Raw genomic sequence first — 18,643 nt, 5'->3', positions numbered from 1 at the left:
AGCAGGAAGCGCAGAATCAAATATCACTGTGATGATTGTATGTTCTAGTATCAATTGTTTGGCGACAATAAAGTAAAGTAACAGTAACTGCACCCACTTCTCTTCCTTCACACAGTACAACATCAGGCATACTGCTAGTGTCTTCCACAGTAAAGACTGACACAAAATACTCATTTAGTTCATCAGCCATCTCCTTGTCCCTTGTTATTTTTCCTCTTGCCTCATTTTCTAGCAGTCCTATATCCACTCTCATTTCGCTATCCTTTCTGACTCTGCATCTCTAATGATTTGATATTCAGCCTGTTGGCTGCAGCTAAGTTCCATCACCTGCCTGCCCTTCCTGACAATCCGACTGCACACTATCTTTACTTTTTTACCATCCGTCTTTTCCTGAGACCCTTTTAGACAGCAAGAAGAGTCGCTGGGTAAATGTGATACAACTAGGCACCCAGTGTTATGGAGCAGTATCTGAAACTGCTTTGTTGAATTTGTAGGGCTTGGTTTAGAAAGATGAGTTATTTCTCAGAACTATCAAATTCTAACGATTAATTACTTCCAAGTATTTAAATTCAATTTTGTCTTTAAAAAAATGGTAGAACATAGAACAGCACAATACAGTAACAGGACCTTTGATCCACAATGTTGTGCTGAACTAATTAATCTGGTAATCAAATGGCCAACTAATCTAATTTCCTCTGCCTACACAATGCTTATATCCTTCCATTTTCCTTACATCCATGTGCCTATCTAACCTTCTCTTAAAATTCCGATGTATCTACCTCTACCACCATCCCAGACAGCAGATTCCACGCACCCAACACTCTATGTAAAGAAAAACAACTATCCCTTCACACCTCTTTTGAAATTTCCCCTCCCCCACACATTAAATGTACGCCCTCTAGAATAAGATACCGTCTGCTCTAGCTATGCCTCTCATAATCTTATAAACCTCTATCAGATCTCCTCTCAGCCTCCTCTGCTCCAGAGAAAACAACCAAGCTTGTTCAAGTGACGAAGGGTCTCGGCCTGAAACGTCGACTGCACCTCTTCCTACAGATGCTGCTTGGCCTGCTGCGTTCACCAGCAACTTTGATGTGTGTTGCTTGAATTTCCAGCATCTGCAGAATTCCTGTTGTTCAAGCTTGTTCAACTTTTCTTTATAGCGCATTACCTCTAATTCAAGTAGCATCCTGATAAATATCTTCTGCATCCTCTCTATTGCCTCAGCATCCTTTCTATCATTATAGGGGTGACCAGAACTGTATGCACTACTTCAGATGCAGCTTTTATTAAGCTACAACAGAACCTCCTGTCATTTGAACTCAGTGCCTGGATAATAAAGCCAAGCATGCCATAAGCCTTCCTAACCACTGTATCGACCTGTGTAGCCACTCTCACTTGGACCCCAAGCTCATCAACATTAAGGGTCTTGCCATTTTCATTTCATTCTTTTTGTTTCAATGTTTATAGTTTTAATTCAGAGAATGAATGCTTGGCATTAAGACAGAATGGAAACTAAAACTTCTCCTTCCTAAAGTTTAAAGAGAGGACACTCCTGCTCACCCAATAATGAAAAACAAAACAATACCTATTTACTGATAAACGGAGAATGGTGATGTGCAGGCTACGTCTGATCAACATACTATATGGAAACTAGTTCTATTCTTTTGGAAGGTGAGTGTCTGCGTGTCGATGAAAAGTGGGAGAAAAAGCAGAAGGTACTAGTACAAGGAGAAGAGAAGCTATTCCAATCGAAGCTTTGGCTATGGAACCAGGTAAGTACGGTCTCATTCAGTTGAACAATATCACTAAATTAAGTCTGGCCATTACCTGACTTCCTTCATTATTTATTTGTTATTATTTTTTGATTCCTTCATGAACTGATACTTCTCCATAGTTTAATATTACCACTGGAAAACCAAACTGAACGTGCTCCAGTAGAGCAGTCTACTAGTTAGAAACATTATATTTGATATTTCCTTTATAATTTATATTGCTTAAAAGAATTTTTTTGAATTGAAATGTACTTACTTTATTTAGAGATGCAATAGGCTTTTCCAGCCCAGCGAGCCACACTACCCAGCAACCGACTGATTTAACCCTAGCCCAGTCACTTGACAGTTTATAATGACCAATTAACCTACTAATCGGTACATCGTAAACACGAGAGGTTCTGCAGATGGCTGGAAATCCAGAGCAACACACACAAAATGCTGAAGCAACTCAGCAGGTCAGGAAATAAACGGTCAACGTTTTGGGCAGAGACCCTTCTGCAGAACTGGAAAGGAAGTTACGCCAGCATAACTGGTAAGTTATTGGACTGTGCAAACCAATCAAAGCACCTGGGGGATGCTGGAATTAAACTCCAAACTCCACTGCCCAGAGCTATAAAAGTGTTGCACTGACTGCTATGCTACAGTGGCAGCCCTATTCTTTAACCTCTTCTACAAAGTGACAAGCATTCCTTTAAAAAATAATATAACCGCTTATCTTTCTTGCCTTACCTAAACATGCTATTTATAACATGTCAATTAGGACCATCAATACTCATGGGTTACAGGAACTCCTGAAACTTCACTGGTCATGTTTATCCAAATTGGAACTGAACTGTTTAGAACTAATAATTTAATAGGCATCCGTTAGTCTCATGAGACCATGGATTTGCGCCTTGGAAGGTTTCCAGGGCGCAGGCCTGGACCAGGTTGTATGGAAGACCAGCAGTTGCCCATGCTGCAAATCTCCCCCCTCCACCGATGTTGTCCAAGGGAAGGGCATTAGGACCCACGCAGCTTGGCACCGGTGTCGTCGCAGAGCAATGTGTGGTTAAGTGCCTTGCTCTAATAGTTTAGAACCATTGGGCCATTTATCTCAATGGATAGTAATCCAATTTCCACTTTAATGTTAGATCAGAAGAGATTTTACAGTGTTATAAATCTCCTACAAAGGATCTTAACAAGACTGCAACTCTGATGATTCTATCAGAACTCTGTGTTAAAATGAAGCTGTCCTTGCTGCAAATTTATAAAGAAATCTTTTCCAGAAACAAAAGTTGGGAATAAGGAGATGCTCAGCCAGCAGCAGACCAGCTTCAAGTTCATTCTCTTTTCTCAGTCCATTTGCCTCCGCCGCATCTGTATCTGTTCCCAGGATATGGCTTTCCCTCAGAGAGGTCCTCTTTTTCCAAAGAACAGGCTTTCCCAAGCTCCATCACTGACAATGCCCTCAGCCTCTTCTCCATTTCCCAGATACCTGTGCTCGCCCCATCGTTCCACTGCCTTAACAGGGAAAGAGTTCCTCTTGACTTCACCTACCACTCCATGAGCCTCTGCATCCTACACATCATTCTCCACAAATTCCACCGTTTTCACTCAGATCCTACCACCAAATACATCTTTACCTTACCCCTCTGCTTTCCAACAGACAATGCTCCTTTCATGATTCCCTTGTCTATTCATCCCTCTGCACTAAACTCCCTCCGGGCACCTCCTCGCTCACATCCCAAACAGACCTTTCAGGTGAAACAACACTTCCCCACTGGGGCTCCACAGGGGACTGTCTTGTCTCCCTTTCTCTTCACCATTTACACCTCCGACTTCAACTTCTGCACAGAGTCTTGTCACCTTCAGAAGTTTTCGGATGACTCTGCCATAGTTGGATGCATCAGCAAGGGAGATGAGGTTGAGTACAGGGCTACGAGGAAACTTTGTCACATGGTGTGAGCAGAATTATCTGCAGCTTAATGTGAAAAAGACTAAGGAGCTGGTGGTAGACCTGAGGAGAGCCAAGGTACCGGTGACCCCTGTTTCCATCCAGGGGGTCAGTGTGGACATAGTGGAGGATTACAAATACCTGGGAATACGAATTGACAATAAACTGGACTGGTCAAAGAACACTGAGGCTGTCTACAAGAAGGGTCAGAGCCGTCTCTATTTCCTGAGGAGACTGAGGTCCTTTAACATCTGCTCTGAGTTACACAGATCTGTGCCCCAAATGAACAAACTACCAAGAAGTGAGCAATTTCTTTACAACAAATATTTGCTGATATCCAGCATCAAACATAGCCTAACAACAATTCAGCAGATTATGAAAATATACATGATGACTTGTTTTCTAGCCACTGTACTGTAAATGTTTTGATAGGATTCTGGTATTGATCATGCATTGAAAACAGAATGAATTACCTTTCTCATATAGATGTCTGCTATCATGGAAAGTGGTATTGTGAGGCTTAGTGCAAGTGTACCAATTAGCGATGATGTAAGAAAACAGCCCCTGAAAAATAAAATTCATTTTAAATATAAAAATTATAAATTTGCACAGGTTAAATTATATTCTTGTTTAACCCTAAAAGTCAGAATTACACTTTAACTTACAATGCTCCCTGACCTCCATATAATAAAATACTTATTCTAAAGTTATGGTGTACATAGATTTAACAACACATAATGAAATTAGATGACAAATCAATTGGTTTGTATTTGTCTGGCATTTCATAAGATATTAATGTTGGCAAAGACATCATTTTCATTTAAAATATTGTTAACAGAAGTTTATACACTAGAACATTGGGTTTTAATTTAGTGTTTTGAATAAAGTGATTTACAACAATGTAGCATGCCCAAAGTACTGTACTGAAGTATTAGTCATATTATGTGTATGTTGGCTTGACCTTACAAATTATTACACCTCAACTATCAGACTCTTGAACCAAAGGGGATAGCTTCACAACCTATGGACTCACTTTCCAGGACACTTGGTCTCATGTTTTTGATACTTACAGCTTATTTATTCATTATTATTATTATTATTATTTCTTTCTTTTTGTATTGACACAGTTTGTTGCCTTTTGCATCTGGTTGAACACTCACGTTGGTGTGGTCTTTCATTGACTCTATTATGGTTATTATTCTATTATAGATTTATTGAGGATGCCCACAAGAAAATGATTCTCAGGGTTGTATATGGTGACATATATGTACTTTGATAATAAATTTACTCTGAAGTTTGAAATGTCTCCTGAAGCAAGAGTACTATCCATTTAACCAGACCAACAGGATAATGATCAGCAGATATCACAGAGAGCTGGTTTCCGAAAGGCACAAAGCTTCACTTCAAGTTGCCATTACATCAGTGGTTTCTTTCCATGCCTTTTAAGCCCATAAGACATAGGAAGAGAATCTGCTCTGCCATTCCATCATGGCTGATCCTGGATCCCACTCACCTCATAGACCTGCCTTCTCACCATATCCTTTGATGCCCTGACCAAACAGGAAACAATCAACTTCCGCCTTAAATATACACATGGACTCGGCCTCCACCGCAGTGTGTGGCAGAGCATTCCACAGATTTACTACTCTCAGGCTAAAGGAAAACTTCTTCTTTCCTCTATTCTAAAGGGTTGCCCCTCACCTTGTGGCACATTGGGCAGCAACCTTGTTTTTTTTTCAGAATTTGTCTGTTTTTTTATGAAGCCAAATTGCTAGCTCAATGCTCAACCCTCAACCCAGAAGAGCTGGAAAGGATGCAAGAAGCCGGCCAGATTCGAACCCAGGACCATTTGCCTCAAATTCCAGTGCAGGTGCTACTACACCACCGGCTGGCTACCATTACAGAAGCTGAAGAAGGTGTTTATGAGGAATTGAGAAGGGTTGGGAAAATCTTGTAGCAGAGAGTAAGTCCAGAAATAAATCTGGCTGTAGCTTTTTCTTTGTGAATTTTTGGATGATGAGGCACTGAGTATAATTTAGGCTGAGATAGGTAGACTTTTGGATCACAGAGGAACCAAAAAGTATGGGGAACAGGTAGAAGATGGAATTGAAACCGCGGATCTTATCAATCATGATCTGTTGAATGGCAAAACTTCTTCAGTCTTTTCAGTAAACAAATAATTTCCAGGTTTTCTATTAATTAGGTTAAAAGGGTGAAGCAGCAACATGCAAGAATTCATTAGAACTTTAGTGTTTAAGGGACATTGCAAACATGACATATAATACTAATGAATACTAGTATATAATACTAATGATAGGCCATGTACAATGGACAAATGCCCTCGAAGCTCCCTTTTTAAATAACCACCGCTGACCTGCGAGAAATCCCTCTTGGTAAAGCTCTGTTGATGCCGCTGATAGGCCACGTATTATCAGTAAGACGAAAGAGCTGATTGTGGACTTCATAAGGGTAAGATAAAGGAACACATACCAATCCTCATAGAGGGATCAGAAGTGGAGAGAGTGAGCAGTTTCAAGTTCCTGGGTGTCAAGATCTCTGAGGATCTAACCTACTCCCAACATATCGATACAGTTAAAAAGAAGGCAAGACAGCGGCTATACTTCATTAGGAGTTTGAAGAGATTTGGTATGTAACAAATACACTTAAAAACTTCTATAGACGTACCTTGAAGACCATTCTGACAGGCTGCATCATTGACTGGTATGGGGGTGGGGGTTACTGCACAGAACTAAAAGAAGCTGCAGAGGGTTATAAATTTAGTCAGCTCCATCTTGGGTACTAGCCTACAAAGTACCCAGGACATCTTTAGGGAGCGGTGTCTCAGAAAGGCAGCGTCCATTATTAAAGACCTCCAGCACCCAGGGCCTGCCCTTTTCTCACTGTTACCATCAGGTAGGAGATACAGAAGCCTGAAGGCACACACTCAGTGATTCAGGAACAGCTTCTTCCCCTCTGCCATCTGATTCCTAAATGGACATTGAATCCTTGAACACTACTTCACCTTTTTAATATATATATATATTATTTCTGTTTTTTGCACAATTTTTAAACTATTCAATATATATATATATATATATATATACTGTAATTGATTTACTTATTATTATTTTATATTTTTTCTTCTTTATTATATATTGCATTGAAATGCTGCTGCCAAGTTAACATTTCATGACACATGCCAATGTGTCAATGATTTAGACTATGGGATTAATGGATTTGTGGCTAAATTTGCCGATGATAAAAAGATATGTGCTGGAGTAGGTAGTGTTGAGGAAACTTGAGAGCCTGCAGAGAGACTTAGATAGTTTAGGAGAATGAGCAAAAGAGTGGCAAATAAAATACAATGTTGGAAAGTGTATAGTTATGCACTTTGGTGGAAGAAATAAACAGGCAGGCTATTATTTGGATGGGGAGAAAGTTCAAAATGCAGAGAAGCAAGGGGACTTGGGAGTCTTGTGCGGGATACACTGAAGGTTAACCTCCAGGTCGAATTGGTGGTGAAGAAGGCAAATGCAATGTTGGCATTCATTACTAGAGGTATAGAGTATAACAGCAGGATTATGATGTTGAGGCTCTATAAGGCAATCGTGAGATCACACTTGGAGTATTGTGTGCGGTTTTGGGCTCCTTATTTTAGAAAGGATATGCTGACATTGGAGAGGGTTCAGAAAAGATTCACTAGAATGATTCCAGGAATGAAAGGGTTACCGTATGAGGAACGTCTGGCAGCTCTTGGGCTGTATTCCCTGGAGTTCAGTATAATGAGGGGGGATCTCATAGAAATATTCTGAATGTTATAAGGCCAGAACAGATTAGATATGGCAAAATTATTTCCCATGGTAGGGGAATCCAGGACAAAAGGGCACAACTTCAGGATTGTAGGACGTCCATTTAGAACAGATATGTGGAGAAATTATTTTAGTCAGAGGGTGGTAAATCTGTGGAATTTGTTGCCACGAGCGGCTGTGGAGGTCAAGTCACTGGTTGCATTTAAGGCAGAGAAAGATAGGTTCCTGATTAGCCAGGGTATCAAAGGGTATGGGGGGAAGGCAAGGGAGTGGGGATGACTAGAAGAATTGGATCAACCCATGACTCAATGGTGGAGCAGACTTGATTGGCCGAATGGCCTACTCCTGCTCCTATATTTTTATGGTCTTTATGGTCTAATGTATAAGATGACGAGAGGCATTGATCGTGTAGATAGCCATTTCAGACCCATGAAAAAGCCTCTGGCTAGCACGAGAGGGCACAGTTTTTAAGGTGCTTGGACGTAGCTACAGAGGAGATGTCAGGGGTAATTTTTTTTTAACGCAGAGAGTGGAGAGTACGTGGAATGTTTGGTACAGCTTTGTGGGCCAAAGGGCCTGTATTGTGCTGTAGGTTTTCTATGTTTCTATCTCTATAATGGATTCTGGAGTTAGAAGAAAGGAAAATAGCAAGAATAGTGCTATGCTCCTGTATTCAATACTGAACACAGATTAATGATAATAATCATCACAGCAAAGATGTATGCAGTAACACATCCATCCACCTTGATGGGTGTATTAAACCAGTCCTTCAACCACACTCCAGCATACATACCAATTTAATTTGCAGATATACGCATTTGTCTTTTCTGTGCAATTCCTCATAGCCCTATTTGTTAATTCACCAATAACAATTAAACTTATCTTAATGCCTCTTTTTCAGTCACTTTCAACAACAGCTTACTATCCTTCTATTCACTATTTGTCAATATGTTCATTCATGGATGTTGTCTATCTTTCTCCTTGCAAGGAAAGAAAATAAAGAACAGAAGAGAATGGCAGATAACCGGATGTGGTTCTCCAACTATCACACATTTGACGTGCAGAAGAGGGAAGCTGCAAATATACAAGGTTTTGTGGTGCTCAGTCACAGGAGGTGGCAGCCTGAATGCAAGGCTTTTTCAACCATCAAGCACTTCATTTGGACTGCTAAGGCAGGCTGGATTTTCTCCTAGTAACTCTTACACAAAGTGAGCACAGTCGGTTTGGGAAAAACATTTAAAAGTTTAACTCAGAAGGTCTTGGACTCTCCCAAAGTCAACTCTATATAGGTTCTAAATCTTTGCTCCTGATAATAAACAGGGCCATTGTGAAGAGTATGGTATGTATTCCCAAGTGTCTTGCTACACTGTGTTGCTGGTAGAGAAACTGACGGGAGTCTGCCAAACATGTACTTACTTCAGAAATTACCTAGGGTTACCCATTGCCCTCTATTTTTCTAAGCTCCATGTACCTATCCAGGAGTCTCTTAAAAGACCCTATCGTATCCGCCTCCATCACCATTGCCGGTAGCCTATTCCACGTACTCACCTCTCTGCATAAAAAAAACTTAACCCTGACATCTCCTCTGTACCTACTTCCAAACACCTTAAAACTGTGCCTCCTTGTGTAAGCCATTTCAGCCCTGGGAAAAAGCCTCTGACTATCCACACGATCAATGCCTCTCATAATCTTATATACCTCTATCAGGTCACCTCTCAACCTCCGCTGCTCCAAGGAGAAAAGGTTGAGTTCACTCAACCTATTCTCATAAGGCATGCCCCCAATCCAGGCAATATCTTTGTAAATCTCCTCTACACCCTTTCTATAGTTTCCACATCCCTCCTGTAGTGAGGTAACCAGAACTGAGCACAGTACTCCAAGTGTGGTCTGACCAGGGTCCTATATTGCTGCAACATTACCTCTCGGCTCCTAAACTCAATCCCACAGTTGATGAAGGCCAATGGACTGAATGCCTTCTTAACCACACAGTCGACCTATGCAGCAGCTTTGAGTGTCCTATGGACTCGGACCCCAAGATCCCTCTGATCCTCCACACTGTCAAGAGTCTTACCATTAATACTATATTCTGCCATCCTATTTAACCTACCAAAATGAACCACCTCACAGTTTTCTGGGTTGAACTCCATCTGCCACTTCTCAGCCCAGTTGCTAAGATTCTCCTTTAAGAATTTCAAAAAAATAATCTACTTGGAAAGGGTCTAAACTATTGATCATCTACCCTAATAAGCCCTTGTGTATTAATTTTATTTACTTGACAGAGCTCCTGTGAAGCATCAAAATACACTCAGTGACCACTTTGTTTGGCACCACCTATATGTAATAAAGTGGCTACTGAGACTATCTTCATGGTCTTCTGCTACTGTAGCCCATCCACTTCAAGGTTCAACATGTTATGCATTCGCAGATGCTCTGTTGCACAACATTATTGTAATGCATGGTTACTTGAGTTACTGTCATCTCCCTGTCAGCATCAGCCAGTCTAGCCAATCTCCTCCAACCTCTCTCATAACAAGGTGTTTTTGCCCACAGAACTGCTGCTCCAGATATTTTTTTCCTTTTGCACCATTCTCTGTAAATTCCAGCGACCGATGTGCATGAAAATCCCAAAAGATCAGCAGTTTCTGCAATACTGAAACCACCACATTTGGTACTAACAATCATTCCACGGTCAAAGTGACTACATCACATTTCTTCCCTGTTCTGATGTTTGGTCTAAACAGCAACTGAATTCCTTGACCATGTCTGCATGTTTTTATGCATTGAGTTACTACTACGTCGACTCAGGCCTAGGGGGCCGGTGGACTCTCCACTTCTCCCTCTCCTTCATCAGTGTGTTCAGTTCATCTACATTAGCCACGCCGCTGTCTTCTAGGAGCGTGTTGACCATAGTCTTGGGAGGGCGCCCAGAGTTCATTCTCCCGTGCTTGGGCTCCCATATGATGACTAGGCTGGCAGGTAGCTCGGGGTGGCGTAGACAGTGCCCCGCTAGTTGCAGTCTTCCCGCCTCAATTGTAGTGGTCAGCATCGGTAGGTTGTTATAGAGCTCAAAGTTCGTCATGTCCTGTTGCCAACTCACGTCAAGAGGCATCTGGAGCATTCGTGTATAGCAACCATCTAGAGACTTTCGCATCGTCTTGATGAGTATCCACGTCTCGGGTCCGTACGTGAGAATGGACTTTCTGATTGCTATGAAAATCCTCTTTTTAAGCCCTCTGGTCAGGTTCGACTTCCAGATTTCCTTCATGTCATTCATAGCCCTCCACGCCAGCGCCTTCCGTATCTTTATGTCCTTCTCCAAACTCATCATTCTTGACCCGAGGTACTTGTAGTCAAAGACTTTCTTAATGGTATCATTCTTTATGGTCCTGAGAGTACCTTCGTCGCAGTTAAACACCATGTACTTTGTCTTTTTAGCGTTTAGGTGAAGTCCAACTTTATTGCACTCAATTTCCACCTTTGTCAGTAGCTGCTGTGCTTCCTCCATCTGGTCAGAGAGCAGGACTATGTCATCTGCAAAATCGAGATCTGTGAGTGTAACTGGTCTGACCCTTTTGGTTTGTCCTGGTTTTATGGTAAAACCAAGCTTGTCATGATCTTTGGGAGCTTGACGGAGCATAATCAAGGACGATTATAAAGATGTAGGGTGCCAGAGTGTCTCCTTGCAGCACACCAGCCAGGAGCTCGAACACTGCTGTTTCTCCATCTGGTGATACAACTTTCGCCATGGTTTTGGTATAGCTGGACTCTGTTGCTCTCAGTAGATGGTCTGGCACTCCGTAAGCTTTCAGGATCTTCAGCATTTTACCTTGGTGAATGGAGTCAAAAGCTTTGCGAAAATCGATGTAAGTAAGCACGGCTGGTAGGTTGTACTTCTTGACTTCCTCAATGATCCTACAGAGACCAAGTATTTGCACTACTGTTGTGAGCTTCTGCCGAAAACCATTCTGATTGAATCTTAGCTTATGGTCAATGGTGGTGCGAATCCTGTTCAAGATCATCCGATTGTATAACTTTGCTAAGATGCAGGTCAAGCTGATACCGTGGTAGTTACCTGTCTTTGTGAGGGATCCAGACTTGGGGACTGGGATAATGTTTGAGAGTGACCACTGTTCTGGTTTGTCGCCTTTCATCAGTGCCGTATTACATATGTTCAGCAAGATGTCATCCAGGTCGCAGTTCTTCAGGACACCTGGCGATATCCCATCTGGTCCAGTGCTCCTGCCCTGTTTGAGTGCATATTTGGCCGCCTTCAGTTCCTCAATGGTGAATGGGCCGTCATCAATGTCAACTTGCGTTAGTATCGTGGGTATGTCCTCTTCTTCTTCCGTGATCGTTGTAGGGCTTCCCAGCAGGTTCTTAAAGTGGGTAAACCATGTCAGGACATGGTCCTCTGCTGTTTTACCGCTTATTTGACCTGATGGGGACTTCTTCCGACTACTGATCTCATTGACTAGGCGCCATGCTTCTCCATGCTGCTTGTCTTCATTAGCAGCCTCTATCTCTCTAATCCTCTCAGCTAGTTCCTCTTCCTTCAGTTAGTCGTAGGTGGCAAAGAGATTCTTCTTTGCTGTCTTGAACTTGTCTCTTCCACACTTCTTGCTGCAACAACGTCAGAATGTTTCGAGATCTGACTCTTCTTGATTCGCTTCACAGTAGGCAAGCTCTTTGTTGCATCTGTGTGCGTCTATGAGCCATTGATAAAGGTTGGTGGCAGTCTCTTCCTCCCCCCCTTTCCATTGGGCCGAAGTGATTTCTCACCTCCACTGTGTACTGGGCTTGAAGAATAGGTTGTGAAGAGAATGCCTTCCAGCCTGCCTTCTCCTTGGGACCTGTGGCTTTGGGTTGCCGCAGGCTCAGTCTCACTTGCATTGACACTACTCTGTGATCAGAACTGATCAAGTTGAAGGTGCCGTAGGCTTCTGTGTTGATCACACAATTACGCCATTTTGTTCTTACAAGGATGTAATCGAGCTGTTTCCTGTAGTTGGAGGCTCTGTTTTCATATGTCCACAGTTTACCAGCTCGCTTCTTGAATTGTGTGTTGGCGGCAATGAGACTGTGTTCCTTGAGTTGCTGCTGCATAATTAGCTGATTAGAAATTTCCATAGATGAACAGGTATACAGTTGTATCTAATGAAGTGGCCAGCGAAATGTTGCTCTAATTATTCCTAAATACACAGATAAGGAAGAGAAGAAAGGAATGGGAGCAGCATCACTACTACTGGAGAGAGCAGACGTTTTGTAATAATCTAGGTCTAATTATACTGCTTAGAATTAAGAAACAAAGGTGATTTTATCCTTAAACTGATAACTAATGGGAAGGATTCTGAGCAGCAAATTTCCAGGGACTTTATAAAACTACAGATTGGCTTCTTTGCAGATAAAATTAACATTATAGCCTGCTTTGGTAAGTAAGCAGCCATTTGGCTTTTGTGGCTGGCTGGCTGCAAGACTGAACAATTAATGAAGCCTGTACTTTATCCTTGCCTGTACTCTACGGGTGAAGAGTTTAGCATCTTGTGATTTGCAACCCTTTGGTGATTCCTGATCTCCAGTGGAACTGCATCTTTACGTTGTTGTTTATCATAGACCTCAGCTAAAAGAAACACAATATCACTGACACATTGGGTAATCCGATTAGATAAAGAGCTCTAAATCTGTGGTATCTATAGAATTTTCAAACTAATCTATTATGTTTACACCTTACAACATGACACACATGATGTTTTTAAAAGCCATCCTGGAAGCCGCTGTGAGGTTGAGACATCTGTGCCAGATGTCCTTGTCAATGTTCCAGACCTTCATCTTGTATTTCAAATTCATACTAAAAAGCTCTAACTGATCAACTAAAATTGATATCTACCTCTCTGATGATACTGATTACACACGGACTAAAACACCAGTCGAGATATGGAAATTCCTAGGGTAGAGCTTCCAGATGCACTGTCACTTTCTCAAACTTGTAAACCCATGTAGCAGCTATTTAAAATTCAGGTCAGGACTTCTGAGAGAGAAGAAAAAGCTATAAAATAAAGAACAAAGATAAAGTTCCTGAAGTAATAGCATACTTTGAAGCTTTACCTGAACAGCTCAATTACCACTCGTTAACTAGAGGAATGCCATAGAGATTTGGGTAGTTGCACAAAGACTCAGGCCACATAGAAGAAGCTAGAGTTTATGATGAGACGCTGGGAGGCAAAATGGAAAAATGGAATGATAATGAAGCTGATCAATTAAAATGCTAAACAGTTGATTGCTACAGCCATTGCATTGCCGAGACATTTATGCAAGTGCAAATCGTAGAGCTTTAGCAGAACAACCAAGACTCCATAATGAGAATTACTTTAACCTCTTGCTATATACATTTACCTGCCAGTAATACAATAATATCTTTGCTGACCTATCTGGAATACTGAATGCTCACCAGATGTAATCTGTTGAAATGGTAGAGAGAATTGCTTGTAGCAGCACTGCCAGCACAGCCTTATCTTGGAAACCAAATAGATCTCATTTATGTTTCATCAACACTGCTGACCTGTACCACTGGTGGCAGCTGTGTAACAGGGAAAGGGGATATAATCTTAAATGTGCTGTCCAGAGGGATAGTCTGATGCATATGAAGGCAAACACAATTTGGAGACCAACAAGCAAGGTTCCACATGCCTGTGATCAAATTAAAGTACTTTGGATCTGTCTTCACTAGGGAAGATACAAGCAATCTCCCAGATGTATGGATGGGCCAAGGACATAGGGTAACAGAGGAACTGAAACAGATTGACATTAGGAAGGAAACGGTGATGAGTAGACTGATGGGACTGAAGGCTAACAGATCCCCAGGTCCAGATGGTCTGCATCCTAGGGTATTAAAGGAGGTGGCTCTGGAAATTGCAGATGCATTGGTGATCATTTTCCAATGTTCCTTAGATTCAGGATCAGTTCCTGAGGATTGGTGAATGGCTAATGTTATCCCACTTTTTAAGAAAGGAGGGAGGGAGAAAACAGAGAACTATCGCCCTGTCAGCCTAACATCAGTAGTGGGGAAGATGATGTTTAATAATGATGTCCATTATTAAAGATGAAATAGCGGCATATCTTGATAGCAGTGATAGGATTGGGCCGAGCCAGCATGGATTTACCAAGGGCAAATCATGCTTGACTAATCTATTGGAGTTTTTCGAGGATGTAACCAGGAAGGTAGATGCGGGAGATCCAGTGGATGTGGTGTACCTTGACTTTCAGAAGGCATTTGATAAGGTACCACATAGGAGATTGGTGGGTAAAATCAGAGCTCATGGCATTGGGGGTAGGGTATTGACATGGATAGAAAACTGGTTGGCAGATAGAAAGCAAAGGGTAGCAGTGAATGGGTGTTTCTCGGAATGGCAGGTGGTGACTAGTGGGGTGCCACAGGGCTCGGTATTGGGACCACAGCTGTTTATGATTTATGTCAATGAGGAAGACATTGTGAATAACATCAGCAAGTTTGCTGATGATACTAAGCTGGGTGGCAGTGTGACATGTGATGAGGATGTTAGGAGAATTCAAGGTGACTTGGATAGGCTGGGTGAGTGGGCAGAAACTTGGCAGATGGCGTTTAATGTGAATAAGTGTGAGGTGTGCTCACTTTGGGAGCAAGAACAGGAAGGCAGATTATTATCTGAACGGTGTAGAGTTAGGTAAGGGAGAAATACAAAGAGATCTAGGAGTACTTGTTCATCAGTCTCTGAAGGTGAATGAGCAAGTGCAGCAGGCAGTGAAGAAGGCTAATGGAATGTTGGCCTTTATTACAAAGGGAATGGAGTAGAAGAGCAAGGAAATCCTTTTGCATTTGTACAGGGCCCTGGTGAGACCACACCTGGAGTATTGTGTGCAGTTTTGGTCTCCAGGGTTAAGGAAGGACATCCTGGCTGTGGAGGAGGTGCAGCGTAGATTCACTAGGTTAATTCCTGGGATGTCCGGACTGTCCTACGCAGAGAGGTTAAGGAGACTGGGCTTGTACACTCTGGAATTAAGGAGATTGACGGGAGGATCTGATTGAGACATATAAGATTATTAAGGGATTGGACAAGATAGAGGCAAGAAATATGTTCCAGATGCTGGGAGAGTCCAGTACCAGAGGGCATGGTTTAAGAATAAGGGGTAGGTCATTTAGGACAGAGTTGAGGAGGAACTTCTTCTCCCAGAGAGTTGTGGAGGTGTGGAACGCTCTGCCTCAGAAGGCAGTGGAGGCCAATTCTCCGGATGCTTTCAAGAAGGAGCTAGATAGGTATCTTATGGATAGGGGAATCAAGGGTTATGGGGACAAGGCAGGAACCGGGTATTGATAGTAGATGATCAGCCATGATCTCAGAATGGTAGTGCAGGCTCGAAGGGCCGAATGATCTACTTCTGCACCTATTGTCTATTGTCTATAAAGATCTCTCTGACATATCGTTGCAATGAATTACAGGATTATGGTAGAGATATCACCAGATACATGTAGCTAAACATTAATTGCTGACTTTCCATACAAAAGTAATTGTAATTCCCAAATTTTGAAAGTGACTAAAAACTTCAAAAAAATTATGTCCATTATTACCAACTGCATTATAAATAATAACCATCTTTGGAAATAAAGAATTATAAAACTATTGTACGGGTTTACTTCATTCATATTTATTGAATTAAGGGTGAAAGGCAAAAGGGGAACATGTGGAGAAACTTCTTCACTCAGAGAGTCGTGTGAGTATGGAACAAGCTGCCAGCGCAAGTGGTGCATGCGAGCTCGCTTTCAACATTTAGGAGAAGTTTAGATAGGCAATGGATGATAGGGCTATGGAGGGCTATAGAACCGGTGCGGGTTAATGGGAATGGGCACTTAAATGGTTTCGCTGGATTCAATGGGCAGAATGGCCTGATTCTGTGCTCGATTCTATGACTGTGATGTGGAATACTAGGAAACACTTGATAACGTTAATAGAATTTCCTTATCATTTTCCTTCAAGTGAACATGTCTTAACAATTCAAAAATAAGCTGTAACAAAAATCATACCATAACCAGAGAAATTCTGACAAAACTGTTCCTATAAGGCCATTAATAAGGATGTACATCCATACAGTTCTGGTTGGAAATTCAAATGCCTCAAATCCTGTATAATGAAGAAGGAAAAACCCAGGCCACAGTAGCAGGAGATTGAAGAGTCCAACAAACCCTGTATAGAAAAAAGGCAGAATAAAGAAAAAGTTAAATTCAGAACAACTATTTCTAGGTTAGAAACATTAACAAATGCTAAAGTCTGAAGATACTTATTCTTTTTCTTACCTACGATTTTATATATCTAGCTTTAAATTAAGTAATCCCAGATTTTCAGCAATGAGCTGCATCCAAAGGTTCAAATTTAGCAAAACAGATCAAAGATAATTTTGATTCTGCCTTGATTTAAAAAAAAGTTTTCAAAAGAGCAAGAAAATTAGGGTGATGTATGAAATTATGATGTTAGCCTTGTTACATTTTCTATTCAAGCATGGCACCATAATGGATACCTGAGTTCACCAATTTTAATACCATAACTCATTTACAGGTCTCCCCCGCCATCCGAAGGTAGAGCGTTCCTATCAAATGGTTCATAAGCCAGAATATCATAAAGTGAAGAAGCAATTACCATTTATTTATATGGGAAAATTTTGTGAGCTTTCGCAGGCCCAAAAAATAACCTAAAAAATCATGCCAAATAACACATAAAACCTAAAATAACAGTAACATATAGTAAAAGCAGGAATGATATGATAAATACACAGCCCATATAAAGTAGAAATACTTTTCCACAATCATTACTGAACTGTTCTCCGGAGCGAAAATGTCACGCAAGCGCCTTCGGCAAAAACACGGAGATTGGTCAGTACGACAATGTGGTCATCACTGAATCATAGTTGAAAGAAGGCCATATTTAGGAGCTTAACATCAAGGGATATACTTTCCATCAAAAGGAAAGGCACGAAGGCATAGAAAGGGGTGACATTGGTTCACAGAATGCTGAATCTTTGTGGGTGAAGTTAAGAAACTGCAAGGGTAAAAAAATCATTATGGGAAACATATCTAGGCCTCCAAATAGTAGCCAAGATGTGGGGTTGAGTTTGCAAAGGGAGCTGGAAAGGGCATGTAATAAAGGTAATGTCACAATTGTAATGGGGGACTTCAATATACAGGGGAATTGGGAAAATCAGGTTGGTGTCGGATTGCAGGAGAGGGAATTTGTTAAGTGCCTACAAGATGGCTTTTTACAGCAGATTGTGCTTGCACCAACTAGGGAAAAGGCCATCTTAGATTGGGTGCTGTGTAATAACACAGATCTTATTAGGGAGTAAAGGAGCACTTTGGGGGCAGTGATCATAATTGATTGAATTCGTACTGCAATTTGTGAGGGAAAGGGACAAGTCACATGTATCAGTTCTGCAAAGGAATAAAGGGAATTACAGAGGCATGAGAGAGGAGCTTGCCCAGGTGGATTGAAGGAGGATACTGGTGAGGACGACGGCACAGCAGAGATGGCTGAAGTTTCTAGGAATAGTTCACAAGGCGCAGGATAGGTATGTCCCACAGAAGAAGCTGTTCTCGAATGGCAGGGGTAGGCAATCGTGGCTGACAAAGGAAGTTAGGGAGCGCATAAAAGGAAGGAAAGGGCATATAAGGTAGCTCTTTTCCTAGAAGCTGTATGGCCTGCTGAGTTCCTCCAGCATTTTTTTGTGTGTTGCTTGGATTTCTAGCATCTGCAGATTTTCTCTTGTTTGGGATGAACTTAATGAGTCCTTTGCATCAGCCTTCCATAAGCAGTATGCCAGAGGTCTGTAAATGTCAGGGAGCAGGAGTGAGTGACATTTCTATTACAAAAGAAAAAGTGCTAGGCAAACTCAAAGGTCTTAAGGTGGATAAGACACCTGGACCACATGGATTACATCCTAGAGTCCTGAGAGAGGTTACTGAAGAGATAATGGATGCATTGGTTATGATCTTTCAAGAATCACTTGGATCTGGCATGGTCCCGGAAGGCTGGAAAATTGCAAATATCACTCCACTCTTTAAGAAGCGAGGAAGGCAAAAGAAAGATAATTATAGGCTAGTTAGCCTG

At 41.6% G+C, this 18,643-nt stretch overlaps 1 protein-coding gene across 1 annotated transcript in view; it reads right to left on the bottom strand.

The window, feature by feature from the left end:
- The window catches only part of LOC134348693 (solute carrier family 35 member F5-like), a 149,398-nt gene that overhangs the window by 30,419 nt on the left and 100,336 nt on the right, over positions 1 to 18,643 (bottom strand). Inside the window, exons 11-12 of the mRNA XM_063052479.1 lie at positions 16,570 to 16,729; positions 4,182 to 4,272 (exon numbers count right to left, since the gene is read on the bottom strand). Coding sequence (XP_062908549.1) covers positions 4,182 to 4,272; positions 16,570 to 16,729 — 251 coding nt within the window. The remainder of the gene's footprint in view (positions 1 to 4,181; positions 4,273 to 16,569; positions 16,730 to 18,643) is intronic.

The sequence above is a fragment of the Mobula hypostoma genome, chromosome 6, assembly GCF_963921235.1.
Source record: "Mobula hypostoma chromosome 6, sMobHyp1.1, whole genome shotgun sequence".
In the NCBI taxonomy this organism is placed as follows: domain Eukaryota; kingdom Metazoa; phylum Chordata; class Chondrichthyes; order Myliobatiformes; family Myliobatidae; genus Mobula; species Mobula hypostoma.
Note: the sequence above shows the minus strand (reverse complement) of the source record. Positions and strands in the feature narration are given on the sequence as shown.